The sequence below is a fragment of the Coregonus clupeaformis genome, chromosome 5, assembly GCF_020615455.1.
Source record: "Coregonus clupeaformis isolate EN_2021a chromosome 5, ASM2061545v1, whole genome shotgun sequence".
In the NCBI taxonomy this organism is placed as follows: domain Eukaryota; kingdom Metazoa; phylum Chordata; class Actinopteri; order Salmoniformes; family Salmonidae; genus Coregonus; species Coregonus clupeaformis.
In genome coordinates, this window is record NC_059196.1 from 40,127,100 (window position 1) to 40,153,174 (window position 26,075).

Genomic DNA, 26,075 nt, shown 5'->3' on the forward strand with positions numbered 1-26,075 from the left:
TGACAGTGGAAGATGAGAACCCCCCCCCCCTCCATTAAAGGTCATTTTGTAGCAGACCTGATGCTTCTACAGGACCTGTGTGGAACCCTCTACCCTTATTACTGCCTCAGAAAAATGAACACAGCTCCCTAGTCAGCGAGTCTCAATCAGCACACACACACACGACACATCCTCCTACTGTATGGCTCTGTGCATTGGGATGAGTCATTTTGTTTCGTGATGAAAAGTCAAGCACGTCCATCCATTTCATAACGTCAACCATGACCAATAGAAGTAATGTAATGAAGCACCTGAAACGTCTTCCTAAATCCATATTAACATTTCATCTAATTGCCTGTGAGTGTCCCTCCCTGCCTCCCTACCTCATTGGTGTATTGCATCAGGCTGTAATCATCATGTCTTCCTGTGTCAGGAGCAGTTTAATCATTATCAGGCTGCGCAGGCCTGGCTGTGTGTGTTTGGATAGAAGAGTGTATTAACTTTAATATGCTACCTGATTAAAAACACCCCCTCTACATAATAACCAGTGTGTAGATCTGGGGAGATGACATTCATATTCCTGTTCTGACAGAGCAGACCAAGACAGAGCCCACACCAGCCTACAGTACTCTGCCGTGGGTGCTTAGTAAACACACATGCGCACACACAAAAGACAGAAGGGGTGTGTCAGACCTCTCGCTCTCTCTCATTCATACATGCACGCAAGCAACTTCAGCAAAGACCTTAATACTAAAATAGGTACAGTCACTTCCGGAACAGCAAATGACTCACTATATCTGACACATAGATGCAGAGTCCTCAGTCAAACACACCACACTACTCCGAGCTAGAGAGCCTATTCAGATTAGCCACCCATTTCCAGACTCTCTATTTCAGTAAGACATTTCAGCAGGATAATATAATTTTCCGAGGGGTATTTCTAGGAATTCTAGGAAATGAAACAGCAGTGGTCAACCAAACATAAGCATGGGGATTAGATTCAATATCCAAGTCCAAGTTTCCTGACAATGTGAAACTCGCCATAACAGACTCCTGAAAAGTAGGCAGGCATGTGGTTGCTCTGAATGTGCTCTCTCGCTCTCTCTCTCTCTTGGCAGGTTGTGATAGCCCCATGCCATGTCACATTGAGGGCTATAAATAGCCTGTTGTTGTGTCAGTAATTCACTAGCCTTCCATGATGTGTGTGTGTGTGTGTGTGTGTGAGGTAATGAACATAGTCAAGGAGTGCCATGGTAAAGATATAGACTGGGGTCAAGTGGAGACATGTTGGCTCAGATAACTCTGGAGATAACCCTCAGTTGAAGACCGTAAAGTTGACCTCTGAACAAAGATGGTGAGATGAGAGACAGTGAAGTTGTTTTTAGTCGGGACTAGTAGGGGTGTTGGTAGGTGGTAAAATACATTCTGGTCGCATGTTAACCTCGTTAACTAGGCTGGAGAATGAGATGATGGGCTGCTAACCCTCTACAAAAGTACACAGAAAAATAAGCATGCACACCAAAACCCACAGAGGAAATGCTCACAAGTTAGAAAGCTACAGGGCTCTAAACTACGGCCAATTTGGTTGCATATGCAACTAAATATTTTGCTGTGCGACCAAGCTCATCACTAAGCCCCGGACTCTGGGACTGAACACCTCCCTCCAACTGGATCCTGGATTTCCTGACGGGCCGCCCCCAGGTGGTAAGGGTAGGCAACAACACATCCGCCACGCTGACCCTCAACACGGGGCCCCTCAGGGGTGCGTGCTTAGTCCCCTCCTGTACTCCCTGTTCACCCAGCTCCATCATTAAGTTTGCTGACAACACGACGGTGGTAGGCCTGATCACCAATGACGATGAGACAGCCTTTAGGGAGGAGGTCAGTGACCTGGCAGTGTGGTGCCAGGACATCAACCTTTCCCACAACGTCAGCAAGACAAAGGAGCTGATCGTGGACTACAGCAAACGGAGGTCCGAGCACACCCCCATCCACATCGACAGAACTGTAGTGGAGCGGGTCGAGAGCTTCAAGTCCTCGTGTCCACATCACTAAGCATATGTACAACGTCATCAGAGCACAAAGCATGCTGAACACGGAACTAGAGAGCTCGGTTTGTTGTTTTTGAAAGTTTCATGACATTTTTTTACTAGCCTACCTGTTTAATTTAGATCCCGCAACGTGGTTATGCTCAGTTGATGGGACCACTACTATCTGTCCCGGGATAATGCCAAACCCTAAAATCTGAAAAGCTGCTGCTTGGCGATCAGTTAGCCTAGCTGCTAGCTATAAAACTAGCCAGGTTTCCTTGACAGTCTGTGAGCTGTGCTGGCTGGAACTGCGCTGAGTACCAGCGTTAGCCTACGTTGCTACCATAACAAAGACCAAAGGCTAAATTCTTTGAAATTCTTGCATGTTGCGTTTATATTTTTGTTCAGTGTAGAATGACTATGTATGCGGATGATTCCACACTCTACATGTCAGCACCCAAAGCCAGTGAGCTCTCTGAAATTCTAAATAAGGAGTTACAGTCAGTGTCAGAATGGGTGATTAATAATAAACTGCTCTTAAATACATCTAAAACTAAAAGCATTGTATTTGGTTCAAAACATTCTCTAAGACCTAAACCTCAACTGGAGTTGTGTAGAAATGGGTTGACCATTGAGCAAGATGAGGAAGCTAAACTCCTAGGTATAACATTGGATGGTCAATTATCATGGTCAAGTCATATTGACAAAGAAGTTGTGAAGATGGGAAGGGGAATGTCTGTTATAAAAAAAGATGTTCTGCGTTTTTGACACAAAAATCAACTGTACTAGTTGTTCAGGCTCTTGTCCCATCTTGATTACTGTCCGGTAAGATGGTCAAGTGCAGCAAAGAAAGACCTAGAAATGCTGCAGCTGGCTCAAAACAGAGCAGCACGCTTTGCCCTTAACTGCACATACAGAACTAATCAATTCTTGTGAGAAATATTATTGTATTGACATTTCCAAATTGTCTGCATAATCAATTTACATATAGCTCTGAAATACATACTTAACCCACCAGACATGCCACTAGGAGCCTCTTCACAGTCCCCAAATCCAAGGCAACGCACAGTATTATATAGAGCCATGATCACATGGAAATCAACTCCATCTGAAATTACTCCAGCAAACAGCAAAATTAGCATTAAAAAACAAATAAAACAACACCTCACAACACAATGCCTCTCCCCTATCTGACATAGTTGTAATGTCTATGTCAATGATTTTTTAAATATGTAAATTGTTGAGTATTTTAGTTTCATGTTTTTCTCGTTATGTGTCGGACCCCAGGAAGACTAGCTGTCACCATTGGCTTTGGCTGGCTGCATCAGCACTTGGTATGGCAACTGCTTGGCATCTGACCGCAAGGCGCTACAGAGGGTAGTCCGTACGGCCAAGTACATCACTGGGGCCGAGCTCCCTGCCATCCAGGAACTCTATACCAGGTGGTGTCAGAGGAAGGCCCTAAAAATTGTGAAAGACTCCAGCCACCCAAGTCATAGACTGTTCTCTCTGCTACCGCACGGCAAGCAGTACCGATGCACCAAGTCTGGAACCAACATGTCCGTGAACAGCTTCTAGCCCCATGCCATAACACTGTTAAATAGTTAACCAAATAGCTACCCGGATTATCTGCATTGACCCCCCTTTGCACTAACTCTTTTGACTCATCACATATGCTGCTGCTACTGCCTATTATCTATCCTGTTGCCTAGTCACTCAACCCCTACCTATATGTACATACACTCTCATTACAAAATCATGGCCATTAATATGGAGTTGGCCCACCCTTTGCTGCTATAACAGCCTCCACTCTTCTGGGAAGGCTTGCCACTAGATTTGGTATTTGGTATTTTATTAGGATCCCCATTAGCTGTTGCAAAAGCAGCAGCTACTCTTCCTGGGGTCCACACAAAACATGAAACATGACATAATACAGAACATTAATAGACAAGAACAGCTCAAGGACAGAACTACATACTTTTTTTTTAAAGGCACACGTAGCCTACATTTCAATACATACACACCAACTATCTAGGTCAAATAGGGGAGAGGCATTGTGCCGTGAGGTGTTGCTTTATCTGTTTTTTTAAACCAGGTTTGCTGTTTATTTGAGCAATATGAGATGGAACCGAGTTCCACGCATTAATGGCTCTATATAATACTGTACGCTTTATTGAATTTGTTCTGGATTTGGGGACTGTGAAAAGACCCCTGGTGGCATGTCTGGTGGGGTAAGTGTGTGTGTCAGAGCTGTGTGTAAGTTGACTATGCAAACAATTTGGGATTTTCAACACATTGATGTTTTTTATAAAAAGAAAAAGTGATGCAGTCAGTCTCTCCTCAACTCTTAGCCAAGAGAGACATGCATGCATAGTCTTTATATCAGCCTTCTGATTACAATGAAGAGCAAGACGTGCTGCTCTGTTTTGGACCAGCTGCAGCTTAACTAGGTCTTTCCTTGCAGCACTGGACCACAACACTGGACAATAATCAAGATTAGACAAAACTAGAGCCTGCAGAATTTAGTCTTCTCAACTTGTTCAACAGCCACACCATTCATTACCAGATTCAACTGAGGTCTAGAACTTAGGGAATAATTTGTACCAAATACAATGCTCTTAGTTTTAGAGATGTTCAGGACCAGTTTATTAGTCGCCACCCATTCCAAAACAGACTGCCATTCTTTGTTAAGGGTTTCAGTGACTTCATTAGCTGTGGTTGCTGATGCGTATATGGTTGAATCATCAGCATACATGGACACACATGCTTTGTTTAATGCCAGTGGCAGGTCATTGGTAAAAATAGAAAAGAGTAGAGGGCCTAGAGAGTTGCCCTGTGGTACACCACACTTTACATGTTTGACATTAGAGAAGCTTCCATTAAAAGAAAACTCTGAGTTCTATTAGATAGATAGCTCTGAATCCACGATATGGCAGAGGTTGAAAAGCCATAACACATATGTTTTTTCAACAACAAGTTATGGTCAATAATATCAAAGGCTGCACTGAAATCTAACAGTACAGCTCCCACAATCTTTTTATTATCAATTTCTTCAGTCTTCATCAGTAATTTGTGTCAATGCAGTACATGTTGAGTGCCCTTCCCTATAAGCATGTTGAAAGTCTGTTGATAATTTGTTTACAGAGAAATAGCATTGTATTTGGACAAACACAATTTTTTCCAACAGTTTGCTAAGAGCTGGCAGCATGTTGGAACATTGCTGCGGGGACTTTCTTCCATTCAGCCACAAGAGCATTAGTGAGGTCGGCCACTGATGTTGGCCGATTAGGCCTGGCTCGCAGTCAGCATTCCAATTCATCCCAAAGGAGTTCGATGGGGTTGAGGTCAGGGCTCTGTGCAGGCCAGTCAAGTTCTTCCACACCGATCTAAACAATCCATTTCTGTATGGACCTTTGTGCATTGGGGCATTGTCATGCTTAAACAGGAAAGGGCCTTCCCCAAACTGTTGTCACAAAGTTGGAAGCACAGAATTGTCTAGAATGTCATTGTATGCTGTAGCGTTAAGATTTCCCTTCACTGGACCTAAGGGGCCTAGCCCGAACCATGAAAAATAGCCTCAGACCATTATTCTTCCTCCACCAAACTTTACATTTGGCACTATGCATTGCGGCAGGTAGCGATATGTTTAACTATATTGGATCACTCCAATATATTGGTATCACTCCGCGCGGAGGGATACATCCGAGGTGAGGATTTACAGATTTACTCCCGTGTACACCTGTGTCTGGCTGGGGTCCGCCCCTATATATAGACCCCATGACCGTGACACACGTTCTCTTTCATTTTCTCGGCGGACGTCCGTATGGTTCGAGGTACACATTTTCTGAAGTTCGCTTGGTAAGTCACTGTTAAGTGTAATATCTTCTGTGGAAGTATATTCACTGGCTGTTTGCAGCCTGGAGCAGCTGGCCACATGTCCAGCCCCTCCTCTTGAGTGCTCCACTCGCTGCGCGCGGTTGATCTGTATCTTCCGCCCATGGTTTGTCGTACTTGTGTTTCGTTAGCGTTACACTACGACTCTGTGTGCATCCATTAGTATGGTGGCTCTTGCTGCACAAACTGTAATTGACCTTACACAACTTGCCGACTGGCTTGTTCTATGTGTGTGTTGTGAATTGCTTTAACATGCTGCTACCCGCGCCTACTGCACGAGTTCTCTGCTAATTACCCTGCAGGGTTTTTCTTGTTTTTTCCCTTGCAGAGTGTAAGAGTATCATGGTGGGCTTTCCACTACGTGAGACATTAACTTTGGAGTTCCTTAACGGAGTTACTCCATCATATGGTGCTGTTTTTGCTGCTTGGATATTAAACCAGCTAGTTAATATTGCAGTTGGCGTAAAACAAAAACACAAATAAATCAAATCCATTACCTGGTTGCTGTTTTTTCTGTCTGCCTGTTTTTCCCACACAGGTCTTCCCGTTTTTTTCCCAGAGGTACTGGGAAATTTATCCCTCACCGGGTTCCTATTCCTCAGAGCGGGTCACGACATAAGCTCTCCCAGGGTGTCGGACCCCTGCTCCATGGCCTTGTTGGCTTGGCTGAGTTTATGGCTTCCCTTTGTGACAGGTGTGATGGTGGCATCCCCCCTGGGGATCCGCATACCTCGTGTATGCACTGCCTGGGTTTGAGCCATGCGGAGAGGGCGGTGGAGCGTCCTACTGGATACCTGTTTTGTGTGGTGTTCTCAGAACGCCTGCGCCTGGCGCGATTGGAGGCCATGCACGAGTGGGTCGGCCAGGCTCGGGCTCAGGCTGGGGACGAGCTCCCTCCCTCAGGAGTGGTGCGCCAGCAAGCTGTTAGTCCCTCTACTGGGCCCAGTACCCCTCCCAGGAAGAGTGGCCGGAGCCACCGCAGGCAGAGCCCATCTGCTGCCAGTCCTGGACGGGGGCAGAGTCGGACCGCTGGGACCAACTTGAACGGAGGGTGCATGCCCTGCATCAGGAGGTTTATAGCTTCGGTGGCGACTGTTCCTGGGGGACGATGCTGGCACTGTTCACCACCGTGAACGGGGCTACCAGGCTGACAGGCTATCAGCAGGGCTTCATCGCCTCCAGCGGCTCGAGAGGCTATGAGGAGCCTACTCACTCGGGTAGCCACTGCACTGGACATTAAACTGGTGGACAGTGATGACTCTCCATCTGTCCCCATCTCTGCTGACTTCTGCGAGGCCTTGCAGGAGAGCTAGGCCTCTGCCAGGGGGCTCTTCCGACTCACAGCAGAGACTGGACCATGGAGTTATGTTGCAGGCGCGGAGTCACTCGGTCTCCGGGAGTACCCGACCATGGACACCATGATAGCTATCATGGACCGGGAGATTATAGGGCAGAATCCGCGACTGAAGACGGGACCCCCCAGAGTCTTTGATGCAGACTTGAAAGCCAGATATGGGTCCCTTTGCTCTCTTGGCCGCCATACCAACGCGGCCATGCTGCTGCAGGCCTACTTGCAGACTCTGTTGCCCCGGCTGCAGGAGGGCACAGAGGAGCTCCTCCGGGAAGCGATGGAGGTGTCTCGCCTGCTTTCCATGCTCCAGAGGGAGGTGGCCTGCCCCAACGGATGGGCCATGGTGCAGGTGGTTACCTCCCGGCGCCATCTTTGACTGGCCCAATCCCGTCTGCCAACTGCTCTCCAGAGCACATTTGCCACTGTCACCATCACCCCAGGTGGGGGGGGGGGGTCCCTCTCCTGCCCCATCGCCTCATGCTGAGGGAGGTGAAGCAACAACCTGTCAACTGTCACTGCCATAGGTGCAGGCCGTGTCCAGGGACCAGTGGTTTGTGACGCTGGACCTGAGGGATGTGTACTTCCATGTTCCACTTTCACAAAGTGCATGGACGCTGTCCTGGCACCTCTCACGTCCCAAGGATTGTTGATCCTCAATTACCTGGACGATTGGCTGATTTGTGCTCCGACCAGGACCCAGGTCCTATCAGACAGAGACACGCTCCTGACCCACATTGGCGGGCTGGGCATTACTGTAAATGACAAGAAGAGTCGTCTGACATGGACGAGCTCCCTCCCTCAGGAGTGGTGCGCCAGCAAGCTGTTAGTCCCTCTACTGGGCCCAGTACCCCTCCCAGGAAGCGTGGCCGTCATTGGCATGGAACTGGACTCAGTCCTCATGATAGCACGCCTGCCCACCAGAAGGGTTCAGGCGATCTTATCTTGCCTCAACCACTTTCGGCAGGGTCGGGTGGTATCCGCCCTGACCTGCTAACGCCTGTTGGGCTTGCTAACGGCGGCCTCGTTGCTGATTCCCCTGGGCCTGCTCCATCTCCGGCCTCTTCAACAGTGGTTCAACTCCCACCGGCTGCATCCATGGCGCCACCATCACCGCCAGCTGCGGGTGACCGCACAGTGCCTCAGGACATTGTTGAGGTGGCGCTGTCGCTCCGTTCTCTCAGGTGGGGTGGAGATGCTAAGGATGTGCCGCCGGGAGCTGGTCAGCACAGACGCCTCCCAGATCGGCTGGGGGGGTGTGACCAAGGGTAGGTCGGCCAGCGGCTGTTGGCTACCCCTTGGAGCGGCAGGCACATCAATACACTAAAGCTCCAAGCTGTACTGCTGGCCCTGCGGTCTTTCCTTCCACATCTGAAGGGACGACACGTCCTGATGAGAACAGACAACACCACAGTGGTGGCTTACATCAACCTTCAGGGCGGACTGAGGTCCCACCGTCTCCATCTAATGCCACGGGAGCTCCTTCTCTGGGCTCAGAGACGTCAAGCGTCTCTACCCACAGCGCACGTCCTGGCATCCTGAATGTGGCAGCGGATATGCTCTCGAGGGAGGGCCCGCCACCTTGGGACTGTAGCCTACATTTCCAGGTGGTGCAGCACCTGTGGGACAAGTTCGGGAGGGCGCAGGTGGACCTGTTTGCCTCCCTGGGCAATGCACACTGCCCCCTGTGCTACTCCATGTCGGAGCCACCAGGGCCTTTGGGCTTGGATGCTCTGGCTCAAGATTGGCCAGGGCTGGAGCTTTACGCATTCCCCCCTTTTCCCCTGATCCAGGCTGTGCTGGACAGGACCAGGATGGCGGAGCATTGTCTGCTGCTGGTGGCCCCATACTGACCCAGACGACTCTGGTTCAGCCTTCTCCTGTCCCTGTTGTCTGGGACACCTTGGCAACTGCCCCTGAGACCCGACCGGCTGTCTCAGGCCGGGGGAACGCTGTGGCATCTGAGACCGCACCGCCTCAGTCTGTGGGCTTGGCCGCTGAACGGCACCAATGGTCCATGTTAGGACTACAGGAGGGCGTAATGAACACCATGCAGAGCGCAAGGGCACCGGCTACAACCGCGGCATACCAGTTGCGCTGGCGGTTGTTTTGCTCTTGGTGCACTGGTATTGAGGTTGTGCCCGAGTCATGCGGGGTGCAGTATGTCCTCCAATACCTGCAGTCTCGCTTGGATGAGGGCTTGGCAGCCTCTGCACAGAGAGGGTATTTGGCCGCAATATCTGCCTGCCATGTGGGGTGGATGGACAGGCCAGTGGGGCGCCATCCCTTGGTCTCCAGGTTTATGAAGGGAGTTCGTCGCCTGCGTCCAGCTAGGACCCTCTCAATGGCGAGTGTGGATCTGGATGTGGTCTTGGCAGCTTTGGCAAAGCTGACTTTCGAACCGTTGGAGTCTGCCTCCCTGAAACACCTCTCTATGAAGGTGGTTTTCTTGGTAGCGATTACTTCCATGAAGAGGGTGGGTGAGCTCCATGCTTTTTCTGTAAGTTCTGAGTGCTACTGGATGGACCCCGGTGGGAGGAGTATATCTCTCCGCCCCAACCCTTCATTCCTCCCGAAGGTTCTGTCAGACAGGCATGTGAACATCCCTTTTATCCTGTCTGCTTACGACCCCCCGGCAGTGGCGGGGGAGTCTGGCCCTCCCTCCGGCATGCTGTGCCCTGTGCAGGCACTGGCTGCCTATGTGGAGCGGACACAGTCAGTGAGAACAACAGACCAGCTCTTTGTCTGCTATGGTGAGAGAGTCCTGGGGGCTGGGCTATCAAAGCAGAGGCTCTCTCACTGGATCGTGGACACGATTATGACAGCATACCGCCTGGCTGGTAGGCCAGTGCTGGGATCTGTGGTGGCACATTCAACACGAGGTGTGGCTGCGTCCTGGGCTCTACTGAGAGGAGTGCCCCTCGATGGCCTTCCTCTTGCACCTTTGCTAGGTACTATCAGGTAAATGTGGCACCTCCCTCTGCGGTTGGTTCAGCGGTCCTGGGCATCGCCTCCCCTTCCGGGGACTGTGCCAGGACCCCCATTCCACATTGATGGCCCCTGCGTCTCGGTTCCGCGCTGGGACTTCGCCGCTGGCTGGCCAGGTACCTCTAGCACCGACTAAATCTGGTACGGGTATACCAATATATTGGAGTGATCCAATATAGTGAAACATAACGAAGGTTACGTATGTAACCACGGTCATGTGCGCTATATGGATCACTCCAATCCTCTAGGTGCTAGAGGCGCCTCAAAAATGATGTAGAGAACGTGTGTCGCAGCCATGGGGTCTATATATAGGGGCGGACCCCAGCCGTGACACAGGTGTACATGGGAGTAAATCTGTAAATCCTCACCTCGGATGTATCCCTCCGCCGCGGAGTGATACCAATATATTTGAGTGATCCATATAGTTCACATAACCGTGGTTACATACGTAACCTCTGTTCTCCTGGCATCCTCCAAACCCAGATTCGTCCGTCGGACTGCCAGATGGTGAAGCGTAATTCATCACTTCAGAGAATGCATTTCCACTGCTACAGAGTTCAATGGTGGCGAGCTTTAAACCACTCCAGCCAACGCTTGGCATTGAGCATGTTGATCTTAGGCTTGTGTGCGGCTGCTCGGCCATGGAAACCCATTCCATGAAGCTCCCGACGAACAGTTCTTGTGCTGACGTTGCTTCAAGAGGCAGTTTGGAACTCGGTAGTGAATGTTGCAACCGAGGACAGACGATTTTTATGCGCTACGCGCTTTAGCACTCGGCAGTCCCGTTCTGTGTGCTTGTGTCAGGGTCTTGTATTGCTCCTAGACGTTTCCACACCACAATAACAACACTTACAGATGACTGGGGCAGCTCTAGCAGGGCAGAAATTTGACGAACTGACTTGTTGGAAAGGTGGCATCCTATGACGGTGCCATGTTGAAAGTCCCTGAGCTCTTCAGTAAGGCCATTCTACTGCCAATGTTCGTCTATGGAGATTGCATGGCTATGGGCTCGATTTTCTACACCTGTCAGCAACGGGTGTGGCTGAAATATTATTATTATTATTAAATAGCCGAAGGGGTGTTCACACACTTTTGTATATATAGTGTATCTACCTCAATTACCTCGTACCCATGCACATCAACTTGGTACTGCTACCCTGTGTATATAGCTAACTTATCATTACTCATTGTGTATTTATTCCTCGTTGTATTATCTTCATATTATTTAAAAAAAATTATCTCTGCATTGTTGGGAAGGGCCGTAAATAAGCACTTCCCTGTTTGTCTACACCTGTTGTTTACAGAGCGTAACAAATAAAATTGATTTTGGGAGCACTGTGCGACTAGGAAAAAAATCCCACAGACAATAATTGTTGTAATGATAAGGCTTCACTGTACTGTTGTTTCCGAGTGCCCTAGATAAAATATTAGATAGAGTCATTGTTGCACCATTACTACAGCGAAAATGGTCTGCTTCTAGCCCAACCAGGTCAAAAGATCTGACCTATATTACCGGGGCAACATTTTTATCTTCCTATAGCGGATCACCAGGACTGCATTTTACATTATTAAACCATGTCATGGGCCATTCTAAAGCTACTTGCACGTCGTTTACACTTGGTTCAATGATGTTACCTCATTGGCTAGCTAGAAAACAGCTTGGTAACTTGGCAGGCAGACCGATACAACACTGGTGCACTGGTCGCTGGCTTATTGACTCGTCGTGCAGCACAATCAGCCATGCAAAACATTTGGGGGCACAGAAAAAAAGGATTAGGGATAGCTTCTTCAGGAGATAAATTATCATAGCAATGAATGAATGACATATCTCTTGCATGTTTTCATCACAAACCCAACGTTTTTAAAGAGTATTGTACGCATCTCAACAAGTATGGGTAGCTGCAGTCCAATATGGCGACCGGCGTATGGGCGAGTGGGTGTATCGAAAGGAGTGGGTGTATGGAAAGCGAATCAGCTAATTGGGCAGATTTGGTGCCACTCAAGAACGTTTTGCGTGGCTGATTGGGCTGTACGACGAGTCGATAAGCCGGCTTCCTACTGGGTATCATGGTCGTGTCGTGGGCGGTAGCAAACGTGGCAATTTTTTTCTCTCACACTAAATGTTTAATGTATTTTGTTGCCCCCCTTTTTTTACCCAATTTCTCCCCAATTTTGTCATATCCAATTACGATCTTGTCTCATCTATGCAACTCCCCAATGGGCTTGGGAGAGTCATGCGTCCTCCGAAACATGACCCGCCAAACCACGCTCCTTAACACCCACCCACTTAACCAGGAAGCCAGCCGCACTAATGTGTCGGAGGAAACACTGTTCAACTGACGACCGAAGTCTGCCTGCAGGCGATCGGCCCGCCACAAGGAGTCGGTAGAGCGTGATGAGCCAAGTAAAGCCCCCCCGGCCAAACCCTCCCTTAACCCAGATGACGCTGGGCTAATTGTGCGCCGCCCTATGGGACTGCCGGTCACGGCCAGTTGTGACACAGCCTGGGATCAAACCCGGGTCTGTAGTGACGCCTCAAGCACTGCAATGCAATGCCTTAGAACGCTGTGCCACTCGGGAGACCCCCTACACAATTTTATTTCAAGTAGGACAGCAGCCTACAAAAAGAATAACTAATATTGATGACCATCTAGATGTCACCTTGATACATAACCTACATACACTCAATGGGGAAGGCATGAATCACAACACCGGCACACAGTGCCCTTCGCTCCAGCTTGACAAGTACTAATGTCCGGCAACGGCATGGGAAGTCACAGTAAGCACACGCATACAATGCTGGAAACAACAGTACACCCATCAAATACTTTTAAGCAAAAATAAACAATCATCAGTTTTATAACTGAAAATGTACAATTGTTTGTGTAAAACGAATTACGACTCAGACTCATCCTCTGGCTCTCGCGGTACGGTAGCTCAATGTACGGTAGTTGCGTGGTAAGAAACAAAAATAAATAAACACAGCTCAATCAAATCCTATAGCAGAGCACTTTCGACAACCCACTCCTTTCCACACGCCCACTACATTCCTTTCGACACACCCACTCCTTTCCACACGCCCACTACATTCCTTTCGACACACCCACTCCTTTCCACACGCCCACTACTTTCCTTTCGACACACCCACTCCTTTCCACACGCCCACTACATTCCTTTCGACACACCCACTCCTTTCCACACGCCCACTACTTTCCTTTCGACACACCCACTCCTTTCCACACGCCCACTACATTCCTTTCGACACACCCACTCCTTTCCACACGCCCACTACTTTCCTTTCGACACACCCACTCCTTTCCACACGCCCACTACATTCCTTTCGACACACCCACTCGCCCATATTGAGATGCAGCTACCCCCTTCTCCATCTCAACAGGACATTTTTGCTTTTACACAATGTAGAAACCTAATATTCCACAAATGACACAAATGACTCAATGACAGGTATTCGTATCAATAATTTTGCTTTACTAATAAATGAATGTCTTTACAGTATTACATATTAGTTTCTAAGCCACAACATGTGCTTCAAAAGTAACTAGAATTCATATAGGCCCAATATAGGCTGTATCTAAATCATTTTCATGTGGTGCTCCCAACTTTTTAAAGTGTTTAATTTAGAGCCCTGACCACTACACACACATGCATCAGGAATGGCTGTCTTACTCCTTTGCAGGATGCAAGCAGCAGCAGAGTAGTGTGTGTGTGTGTGTGTATACACAGAACAGGATAGTTACATCACAGAAAGCTGAGTCCTACCTCTTCAAGCTCCAACCACTACGCCTGAAGGACCCATACTTCCAACGACACTCTGTGATTTATTCATAGCTTTAGTGTTACGCTACCAAACAAAAACATGAATGTCGTTTCTCACAACAATAAAAAAATTAAAAAACAGAAATATACAATGTGATTGGATTCATAGTGGACAAATCTACATCAACAAAGGGAAAGTGGAGAAAAAGGGACACAGAAAGAGAGAGAGAGAAAGAGAGAGAGAGAGAGTGCCAGCGAGAGAGAGAGCGAGAGAAAGTGAGAAAGAGAGGCACACATAGAAAGAAAGACAGAGAGAGAGAGAGAGAGAGAGAGAGAGAGAGAGAGAGAGAGAGAGAGAGAGAGAGAGAGAGAGAGAGAGAGAGAGAGGGTCCTGGGGCCCTAATTGACAAAGAAACAAACCAAAACAAAGGCAAAATCTTCTCATGTTTGTTGATTTCAAAAAAGCTTTTGACTCAATTTGGCAAGAGGGTCTGCTATACAAATTGATGGAAAGTGGTGTTGGGGGAAAAACATACAACATTATAAAATCTATGTACACAAACAATAAGTGTGCGGGTAAAATTGGCAAAAAGCACACACATTTCTTTCCACAGGGCCGTGGGGTGAGACAGGAATGCAGCTTAAGCCCCACCCTCTTCAACATATATATCAACGAATTGGCGAGGGCACTAGAACAGTCTTCAGCACCCGGCCTCACCCTACTAGAATCTGAAGTCAAATGTCTACTGTTTGCTGATGATCTGGTGCTTCTGTCACCAACCAAGGAGGGCCTACAGCAGCACCTAGATCTTCTGCACAGAATCTGTCAGACCTGAGCCCTGACAGTAAATCTCAGTAAGACAAAAATAATGGTGTTCCAAAAAAGGTCCAGTTGCCAGGACCACAAATACAAATTCCATCTAGACACCGTTGCCCTAGAGCACACAAAAAACTATACATACCTCGGCCTAAACATCAGCGCCATAGGTAACTTCCACAAAGCTGTGAACGATCTGAGAGACAAGGCAAGAAGGGCCTTCTATGCCATCAAAAGGAACATAAAATTCGACATACCAATTAGGATCTGGCTAAAAAAATATAAAAAAATAAAAATACTTGAATCAGTTATAGAACCCCCATTGCCATTTATGGTTGTGAGGTCTGGGGTCCGTTCACCAACCAAGAATTCACAAAATGGGACAAACACCAAATTGAGACGCTGCATGCTGAATTCTGCAAAGATATCCTCTGTGTACAACGTAAAACACCAAATAATGCATGCCGAGCAGAATTAGGCTGATACCAGCTAATGATCAAAATACAGAAAAGAGCTGTTCAATTCTACAACCACCTAAATGGAAGCGATTACCAAACCTTCCATAACAAAGCCATCACCTACAGAGAGATGAACCTGGAGAAGAGTCCCCTAAGCAAGCTGATCCTGGGGCTCTGTTCACAAACACAAACAGACCCCACAGAGCCCCAGGACAGGAACACAATTAGACCCAACCAAATCAGGAGAAAATAAAATGATAATTACTTGACACATTGGAAAGAATCAACAAAAAAACAGAGCAAACTAGAATACCTTTGGCCCTAAACAGAGAGTACACAGTGGCAGAATACCTGACCACTTTGACTGACCCAAACTTAAGGAAAGCTTTGACTATGTACAGACTCAGTGAGCATAGCCTTGCTATTGAGAAAGGCCACCGTAGGCAGACCTGGCTATGTGCACGCTGCCCACAAAATGAGGTGGAAACTGAGCTGCACTTCCTAACCTCCTGCCAAATGTATTACCATATTAGACACACATTTTCCCCTCAGATTACACAGATCCAAAAAGAATTAGAAAACAAACCCAATTTTGATAAACTCCCATATCTACTGGGTGAAATACCACAGTGTGCAATCACAGCAGCAAGATTTGTGACCTGTTGCCACAAGAAAAGGGCAACCAGTGAAGAACAAACACCATTGTAAATACAACCCATATTTATGTTTATTTATTTTCCAATTTGTACTTTAACTATTTGCACATTGTTACAACACTGTATATAGACATAATATGACATTTGAAATGTCTTTATTCTTTTGGAACTTTTCTGAGTGTAATGTTTACTGTAATTTTTTTAATTGTTTATTTCACTTTTGTTTATTATCTATTTCACTTGCTTTGACAATGGAAACTTATGTTTCCAATGCCAATAAAGCCCTTAAATTGAATTGAGAGAGAGAGAGGGTGAAAATCCAGATTACATATCTGTTTCCAGAGCCTATTCCTGTTTTCCCTACCGGCTCTCCAGAGCTTTGTCCCGCTTCTGCTCTTGCCAAGGGCTCTGCCTGCCTGCCTGCCTCTCTGCCTGCTGTGCTGGGAAGAGGGGAATGTTTCCAGGGAAGGTGTGTGTTGCTTACATTATCATAGCTGACAACACTCCCTGTAATACCTCCTAGCTCCCCAACATCCTCATATCGCTTGCTTCACTAAACATGCGATGAGAGAGAGAGAATGTGAGAGAGAATAGGACAGAGAGAAAGAGAGAGAGTGAAGAGAAAGAGAGAGATCCTGCCTGCCTGCCTTCAAATACACCGCTGCCTGAGTTCAATATGCCACCACTCCCCCTAACACTCTCAAAGGCAGAACTTGTCATGCACGTGAGAGCACAGCATTTATACCACTTGTTTTTGTTGTTTATTCTAGTATCAAAAAGCACACAGAGAAATGCTGCTATACAGTACACTAATTAGGGGCTTCCATTGTGTGCTTTAAAGCGAGTCCAAAAGCAGCAGAATGTCACACATTTAAGAGCAAAGCAAATAATCACTATGACGAATGAGTAACAGTAAAAAATACAGATGTAAATAAATCTCTCAGCTAATAAAGACAGTGGGTTTCTATTCTTTCTTTAATAAGAGCTCAATTTCTCTCATAATTCACTAGAAAGACTGCCAAGACAGAACCAAAGAAGCCCACTTGGTTTAGAGAGATCTAAAATAGAAAAAGAAAAACGTAGTGAAGGGCTTATAAGAGCATATCGAGTGACCGGGAGCCAGTTCAATACGGGGAGCAGCGTGTCATTTGTATGATTAAATTATATGCTAGATTACCGAGAAAGCTCGGAAAGCCTCAAGCCTCATTCCTCCAATTCCAACCCATCAAGGAAATATTAGAAATATGAAAGGAAACTAAATGGGACGCGTCAGCGTTTAATACTCCCTCCCTCCCTCCCTCCCGCCCTCCTCATCCTCCTCCACCCAAAATAAACCATTAGGCAGTTAAGTGCCGGGGCGCCAAGGAAAAGATAATTGAAGGTGTCGGTGAGAGGCTTGTGCATTTCCCTTCACCCTGAACATGCAGAATGGGAGCAGGCTCAACTCGTTTTTCCAAGGCTACAGTCAGTTAGTCAGTCAGTCACTAGATCCCAACTGATAGTGCTGTCGACTGATGAGCATCAATATGGGGGATAGCGGTTGGTAAACAAACAGCCAAACTACCACCCCCCCAACCACCTATCAGAGTGAAAAAGAGGTAGACGCCACCTGCTAGTAGATCCCCTCCCTATCTATCTCCCACTGAATCACCAAGCACAGCTCCTTTCCTCCTGTCTCCTCCCACGCCCCAACTGTCACTCCTGGAGGCAAAATAATGTAAATGAGACAGCTCAGTAAAAATCTCACAATTTTAACAACCCCACCAGACATAAACTTCACTGGGCATAGGTGAGAGAGACAGAGAGAGAGTTTCTAAATCTGATAGGGGCCTTCCAGCAGGTAGCATAAGACTTGTATCTGAGTCTACAATCTCCAGAAGGTCTCAGACTGGATCTGGACTGACTCCATACAGGCTGAGCCCATTTAGCAGCAATGACACAACACAAGACATCCCATCTAAACAACGCAACACAACCAGGTCAGATTTAATCTACAGCAGACAAGTCTGTCGGCTTTAATCTGTGGAAGGAACCAGCAGCCGGGGAGATTCACTGATAGCTAACATAGCTGCTAAAAAATATTTGCATGGAATATGTGTAAGAGGTTGTTTTAAACTCCTACAATTGTGAGACTGGAAGGGGTTTGATGAATACAGGCCACATAGACTGGCCACAGTGTCATCGGTTAAGGATACATTTCCTCAAAGTAGTCGATGTGTGGAGGCTGTAGGATGTCGAGAGCCGAGAGCACCTGTGGAGAGGAGAGGAGGTCAGGCACGTCTGCAGGGAGGGGAGGGTGAGAGGGAACAGAGAGAGGGATCAGAGAGAGTAAAGAGAGAAAGCGAATAGAGAGTAGGAAAGGACAGAGAGGAAGAAACGAGGGTGGGAGGTGACAGGTGGAAGAGAAGGAAAGAGGGAGAGACCAAGAGAGGGGAGGGCATTGACATAGAGGAGGGAGGAGGGAGGCTATCCATCCACTCACGTTATCATGTTTGAAGAAGCACAGCATCTTCAGCTCGCGGAAGACCCTCTTACAGGAGACGAGATTCTGGAAGACGTTGGGCATCTTTTTGAGGGCGACGCGCTTTCCATTCCTGGGGTCCGTCACTGACCTGGAGTGGAGGGAGAGGATTAGAGCATGAGACAAGACCCTCACAGACAGCACACAGCAAGCTCCTGTCATAGCCGTGTAGTTGGTGCCCGGCCCCTTATTCAGAGTGAGTGGCAATACAGTAATCGATTAAAAACAATAGCATGAACAAACAAGCATAGTCCCTAAGAAATGATCAATACTAAACAGTGCTATGAGAGAAAGTTCAGGTTAAATGCTGCTTTGGTTACGCTACTAAAGGTACTATCATCTTAGCCAGGGTGTGATTTGGTTACACTACTAAAGGTACTATCATCTTAGCCAGGGTGCGATTTGGTTACACTACTAGAGGTACTATCATCTTAGCCAGGGTGCGATTTGGTTACACTACTAGAGGTACTATCATCTTAGCCAGGGTGCGATTTGGTTACGCTACTAGAGGTACTATCATCTTAGCCAGGGTGCGATTTGGTTACACTACTAGAGGTACTATCATCTTAGCCAGGGTGCGATTTGGTTACACTACTAAAGGTACTATCATCTTAGCAGGGGTGAGATTTGGTTACGCTACTAGAGGTACTATAGTCTTAGCAGGGGTGACGTAACTGCAAACCAACAAATACATCTCACACCAGGAAGTTCACATTCAGTGGTGTTCCTGTATTAAATAGCAATATTTATTAAATGTTCCTTAAAAGGAAACGTCTTCATAACAACCACCTAACCCCAGCCTTAAGAGGAAGATTAAGCCAAAGCTCTTTACAATTCCCATCAGAAGAAAACAGAAAGGTTGTGAAATAGGGGTTATTTATTTCCACTGAGATGGAGGTCATTGAGGCACACTGTGTAGTTTGTCAACATGCATCTAATGTAACACGGACCAGAACAGAAGTATTTATAAATCCACATAATCACTCAAATGATGTGTCAAAGGTAAAGGTAATAAAAGTTATTACCAAAGTGTGGAGACGAGAAGAAAGTGTGATCTGATAGAGAGAATACGGTAAATGGTTAACTGGATTAAGTGTTTGTTTAATTTATCATGCCTGTACGTACAGTGAGGGAAAAAAGTATTTGATTCCCTGCTGATTTTGTACGTTTGCCCACTGACAAAGACATGATCAGTCTATAATTTTAATGGTAGGTTTATTTGAACAGTGAGAGACAGAATAACAACAAAAACAATCCAGAAAAACGCATGTCAAAAATGTTATAAATTGATTTGCATTTTAATGAGGGAAATAAGCATTTCACCCCCTCTCAATCAGAAAGATTTCTGGCTCCCAGGTGTATTTTATACAGGTAACGAGCTGAGATTAGGAGCACACTCTTAAAGGGAGTGCTCCTAATCTCAGCTTGTTACCTGTATAAAAGACACCTGTCCACAGAAGCAATCAATCAATCAGATTCCAAATTCTCCACCATGGCCAAGACCAAAGAGCTCTCCAAGGATGTCAGGGACAAGATTGTAGACCTACACAAGGCTGGAATGGGCTACAAGACCATCGCCAAGCAGCTTGGTGAGAAGGTGACAACAGTTGGTGCGATTATTCGCAAATGGAAGAAACACAAAAGACTTGTCAATCTCCCTCGGCCTGTGGCTCCATGCAAGATCTCACCTCGTGGAGTTGCAATGATCATGAGAACGGTGAGGAATCAGCCCAGAACTACACGGGAGGATCTTGTCAATGATCTCAAGGCAGCTGGGACCATAGTCACCAAGAAAACAATTGGTAACACACTATGCCGTGAAGAACTGAAATCCTGCAGCGCCCACAAGGTCCCCCTGCTCAAGAAAGCACATATACAGGGCCATCTGAAGTTTGCCAATGAACATCTGAATGATTCAGAGGAGAACTGGGTGAAAGTGTTGTGGTCAGATGAGACCAAAATAGAGCTCTTTGGCATCAACTCAACTCGCCGTGTTTGGAGGAGGAGGAATGCTGCCTATGACCCCAAGAACACCATCACCACCGTCAAACATGCTAAGGGGACAGAACAACTTCACCGCATCAAAGGGACGATGGACGGCGCCATGTACCGTCAAATCTTGGGTGAGAACCTCCTTCCCTCAGCCAGGGCATTGAAAATGGGTCGTGGATGGGTATTCCAGCATGACAATGACCCAAGACACACGGCCAAGGCAACAAAGGAGTGGCTCAAGAAGAAGCACATGAAGGTCCTGGAGTGGCCTAGCCAGTCTCCAGACCTTAATCCCATAGAAAATCTGTGGAGGGAGCTGAAGGTTCGAGTTGCCAAACGTCAGCCTCGAAATCTTAATAACTTGGAGAAGATCTGCAAAGAGGAGTGGGACAAAATCCCTCCTGAGATGTGTGCAAACCTGGTGGCCAACTACAAGAAACGTCTGACCTCTGTGATTGCCAACAAGGGTTTTGCCACCAAGTACTAAGTCATGTTTTGCAGAGGGGTCAAATACTTATTTCCCTCATTAAAATGTAAATCAATTTATAAAATTGTTGACATTGCGTTTTTCTGGATTTATTTGTTTTTATTCTGTCTCTCACTGTTCAAATAAACCTACCATTAAAATTATAGACTGATCATGTCTTTGTCAGTGGGCAAACGTACAAAATCAGCAGGGGATCAAATACTTTTTTCCCTCACTGTATGCCACAGATGGATCATTAACAGACAGGCAGATCTCACACACACGCACACACGGCTGCAGTTGAAGCAACTCTCCGCAGGTGATCTAAGCAGATGGAGCAGACAGCCATGTGAGTGAGACAGGCCAGACCTCCACTGGCACCCACATCTCACTTAAAGGACACACACACGTAGACACAAACACACACAAACGTGCGCACACAAACACACACTTATGTACACTGCAGCACCCCGCACAGTCGCACACAAACTCACATACAACAATGTACCCATGAACCCTCTCTCTCTCTCACACACACACACGCACAGACACTCACACACACACACACTTCCAGGCCGAGAGATGAGAAGCAGTAACCACCATGAGGATCTCTCAGACCCTCACAGTTTTTAATCAGCAAGCCTTTTAGAGATGAAACACTTTCCCAAAAGGATTGTATCCCCCACTTCAAACAGAGCAGGAAAAATAAACCATAAAACCATAAGAGTTTAATCTAAGAAGAAAAGGCTGGTTCCACATATTATTTCCTTCTTCCAGAATGGCCAGGAGTGAAAAATGGATCCGTCGATTGTGGTTTGATTCAAACCTACTGCCAGGTACCATGCAGCAAGCCTTCTGATATGGGCCGACAGGGTACCTGCTGATCAAGACATCACTGGGAGAGTACGGGGAGGCATGGGGGGAATCAAGTGGGAGGGGGGATCCTGATGCAACTTTTCGCTTGGATGGCCCGACTACGCACCGACTCACGGTGACACACAGTGACAAGTTCAGAGGAGAGCCAAGGGAACCCCTGTTGGAACTCAGGGCTGAAGCCTGTCTGGCCAACCGGATCTTGTCATAAATACAACATACAGCTGCCTCCACTCAGTGGCGATGGCTGCTGAAACAGTCTGCATCTCTGGCAGAACATTGATCTGTGTGGTTGAGACCTGTGTGCTGTGCCGCCTGCTATCCACTGCCCAAATCTAGCAAGAATCAATTTCAATACTGCACACGTTAGTGAGCGTAACATGTTTGTATAATTTGAATTTTTAGGACAATACCTACGAATCTTTGAAATATACCATCTTGCTTTCGACGGAGTCTTGTGCTGCATAAATTTGCTAATGCAATATCCCCACCTCCATGGAGTAACCTATACACCTCCGTGGAGTAACCTATACACCTCCGTGGAGTAACCTATGCACCTCAGTGGAGTAACCTATGCACCTCCGTTTCCTGTTTAAAATATATTTTGAGATATAGGTTTTAACGCCAGCCTGGGCTCTCTCAAGCGTCAACTTTACGGGGAACGTACTAGCGAATGTGCCACAGTTCATCTTGTCCCATCGTTACATTTCATTACACAACGGGTGGGTCTAATCCTGAATGCTGATTGGTTAAAACTGCATTCCAGCCGGTGTCTATTCCACAAGTGGCCACCAGCTAAATCTATGATGTTAAAATGCCTATCTACTCTGTTCCATCTGACTGTGCAATCTACTGTCTCATCAGCTCAGCCAGGCAATTTATAAACTTGATCTCCACTATAAAAAGCATCTAGACATCATCTCCCCTTTCTTTTCGACTGTCTCGGGCCTAACAACACCTGTGCTTCTCAGGCATTATCACTTAAACAGCTACATTGTCATATTCAGAAAAATCTAACAAAGGCCTGTTTGAAATGTCAATAATCATGTTATTTCTTGCTGCACACCAAATGAGATCACACGTGGCCTGGTGAATTTACTGACAGCAACAAGCCTTATTTTCCACCGCGAGGTTAACGCAATCGATAATGAATTTTTTTAGAAGAGGTATTTTAGACCCCAAAAAAGGGGGAGGCAGAAGGGAGAAGCAGAAGGTATCTCATCTGTTTATTATTAATAGATGGTGTGTTTCAGGCTGCTAGTGAAGGATCTGCGGTCACAGCAGCAACATTCTGTGGTTTCTGGGCCAAACCGTTCAGACACTACAGACCGATTTTCGGGATGTCTCATGGTCTGACAAACACCACTCTAGCTCTGTCACCTTTCACCGCAGATGCGGAAGTGCGACATAGGCGGATGCGGTGGATTGAGACGCACGCATCCAATGCGAAAAACAGGGCGCAGACATCGACCTTACAGGGTTTTTAGCAACAAAGCCTGGCCTCCTCACCGATCCTCCATCCCAACACACACTCCTCCTTCATCCCAGGGACTCAGGCCCTCACCTCGGCAAACTTCACAACCGTGGACACATGCATGTTGGGCCCGGCCTGGTCCACGTACCGCCTGGCTCCTGGGAGTCTCAGAGAGGAGGTCACAAGGGGTTACCAGGTGTCGGCCGGGATGGACGTGTGAGTTAGGCCGGTTTAAGTCAGACTCATTAGAAGTAGGCTTGGGCGGTATACCGTATATACCTTATACCAGGGTATTTGGAAATAGCCACAGGATGGTTTTTCAATACCGTCAATAACAATGAAACTATTTCTTTGAAGTTTTTTTTAACACATTTGAATATTTGTAGCTACTTTTTAAATAAATACCTGCAGTCAACTTATGCAATACGTTAGGAGATAAAGCAGATCGCGTTCTACCTTTCTCTTGTCACCTTATTTTTCTTTATGACGCTTACCAGTAGTCCCCAGTCACAGTATGGAATACACAACTAAATGTTTGCCAGCTAGATATCTTATAACAAATACAATTTTCTAAATACTCTGCAGTTGTGCATTTGGTTTGCTAATTTAGTAGCTATACTGAACAAAAATATAAACGCAACATGCAACAATTACACCGATTTTACTGAGTTACAGTTCATATTAGGAAATTAAACCCCTACAACTCATCCAGAATGCCGCAGCCCGTCTGGTGTTCAACCTTCCCAAGTTCTCTCACGTCACCCCCCTCCTCCGCACACTCCACTGGCTTCCAGTTGAAGCTCGCATCTGTTACAAGACCATGGTGCTTGCCTATGGAGCTGTGAGGGGAACGGCACCTCCGTACCTTCAGGCTCTGATCAGTCCCTACACCCAAACGAGGGCATTGCGTTCATCCACCTCTGGCCTGCTGGCTCCCCTTCCTCTGCGGAAGCATAGTTCCCGCTCAGCCCAGTCAAAACTGTTCGCTGCTCTGGCACCCCAATGGTGGAACAAGCTCCCTCACGACGCCAGGACAGCGGAGTCACTCACCACCTTCCGGAGACATTTGAAACCCCACCTCTTTAAGGAATACCTGGGATAGGATAAAGTAATCCTTCTACTCCCCCCCCCCCAAAAAAAAAAAATTAAAATAAAAAATTGTAAAGTGGTTATCCCACTGGCTATAAGGTGAATGCACCAATTTGTAAGTCGCTCTGGATAAGAGCGTCTGCTAAATGACGTAAATGTAAAATGTAAATGTAAATGTAAAATGAAATCAGTTAATTAAAATACATTCATTAGGCCCTAATCTATGGATTTCACATGACTGGGCAGGGGCACAGCCATGGGTGGGCTGGGAGGGCATAGGCCCACGCACTGGGGAGCCAGGCCCAGGCCCAGCCAATCAGAATTAGTTTTCCCCCACAAAATGGCTTTATTACAGACAGAAATACTCCTCAGTTTCATCAGCTATCCGGGTGGCTGGTCTCAGACGATCCCGCAGGTAAAGAAGCCGGATGTGGAGGTCCTGGGCTGGCGTGGTTACACGTGGTCTGTGGTTGTGAGGCCGGTTGGACGTACTGCCAAATTCTCTAAAAAGACGTTGGAAGCGGTTTATGGTAGAGAAATGAACATTAAATTCTCTGGCAACAGTTCTGGTGGACATCCCTGCAGTTCGCATGTCAATCAATCAATTAATCAAATGTATTTATAAAGCCCTTTTTACATCAGCAGATGTCACAAAGTGTTATACAGAAACCCAGCCTAAAACCCTAAACAGCAAGCAATGCAGATGTAGAAGCACGGTGGCTAGGAAAAACTCCCTAGAAAGGCAGAAATCTAGGAAGAATAATAACAAGTACATGCATGTCAACTGCACATTTCCTAAAAACTTGAGATATCTGTGGCATTGTGTTGTGTGACAAAACTGCACATTTTAGAGTGTCCTTTTATTGTCCCCAGCACAAGGTGCACCTGTGTAATGATCATGCTGTTTAATCAGCTTCTTGATATGCTACACCTGTATGGTGGATGGATTAACATTGCAAAGGATAAATACTAACAGGGATGTAAACACATTTGTGCACAACATCTTAGAGAAATAAGCTTTTTGTGCGTATTTGAACATTTCTGGGATCTTTTATTTTGGCTCATGAAACATGGGACCAACACTTCACATGTTGCGTTTATATTTTTGTTCAGTATAGTTATCTAGCTAAGGTGGTTAGCTTCTTGCAAAATCAAGCTTATCTTGGTAACAGCAGAGAATCCCCTCCAGGATCTGTATAAAATGTTTGCAATGCGCTCATTAGCATTTAGCTGGCGTTCATTATGGGATTTTACATGTACAGTGGGGAAAAAAAGTATTTAGTCAGCCACCAATTGTGCAAGTTTTCCCACTTAAAAAGATGAGAGAGGCCTGTAATTTTCATCATAGGTACACGTCAACTATGACAGACAAAATGAGAAAAAAAAATCCAGAAAATCACATTGTAGGATTTTTAATGAATTTATTTGCAAATTATGGTGGAAAATAAGTATTTGGTCAATAACAAAAGTTTCTCAATACTTTGTTATATACCCTCTGTTGGCAATGACACAGGTCAAACGTTTTCTGTAAGTCTTCACAAGGTTTTCACACACTGTTGCTGGTATTTTGGCCCATTCCTCCATGCAGATCTCCTCTAGAGCAGTGATGTTTTGGGGCTGTCGCTGGGCAACACGGACTTTCAACTCCCTCCAAAGATTTTCTATGGGGTTGAGATCTGGAGACTGGCTAGGCCACTCCAGGACCTTGAAATG

General features: G+C 46.6%; 1 protein-coding gene across 1 annotated transcript in view; it reads right to left on the minus strand.

The window, feature by feature from the left end:
- The window catches only part of LOC121557890 (serine/threonine-protein kinase NLK), a 93,532-nt gene that overhangs the window by 45,691 nt on the left and 21,766 nt on the right, over positions 1 to 26,075 (minus strand). Inside the window, exons 2-3 of the mRNA XM_041871353.2 lie at positions 18,430 to 18,559; positions 18,143 to 18,198 (exon numbers count right to left, since the gene is read on the minus strand). Coding sequence (XP_041727287.1) covers positions 18,143 to 18,198; positions 18,430 to 18,559 — 186 coding nt within the window. The remainder of the gene's footprint in view (positions 1 to 18,142; positions 18,199 to 18,429; positions 18,560 to 26,075) is intronic.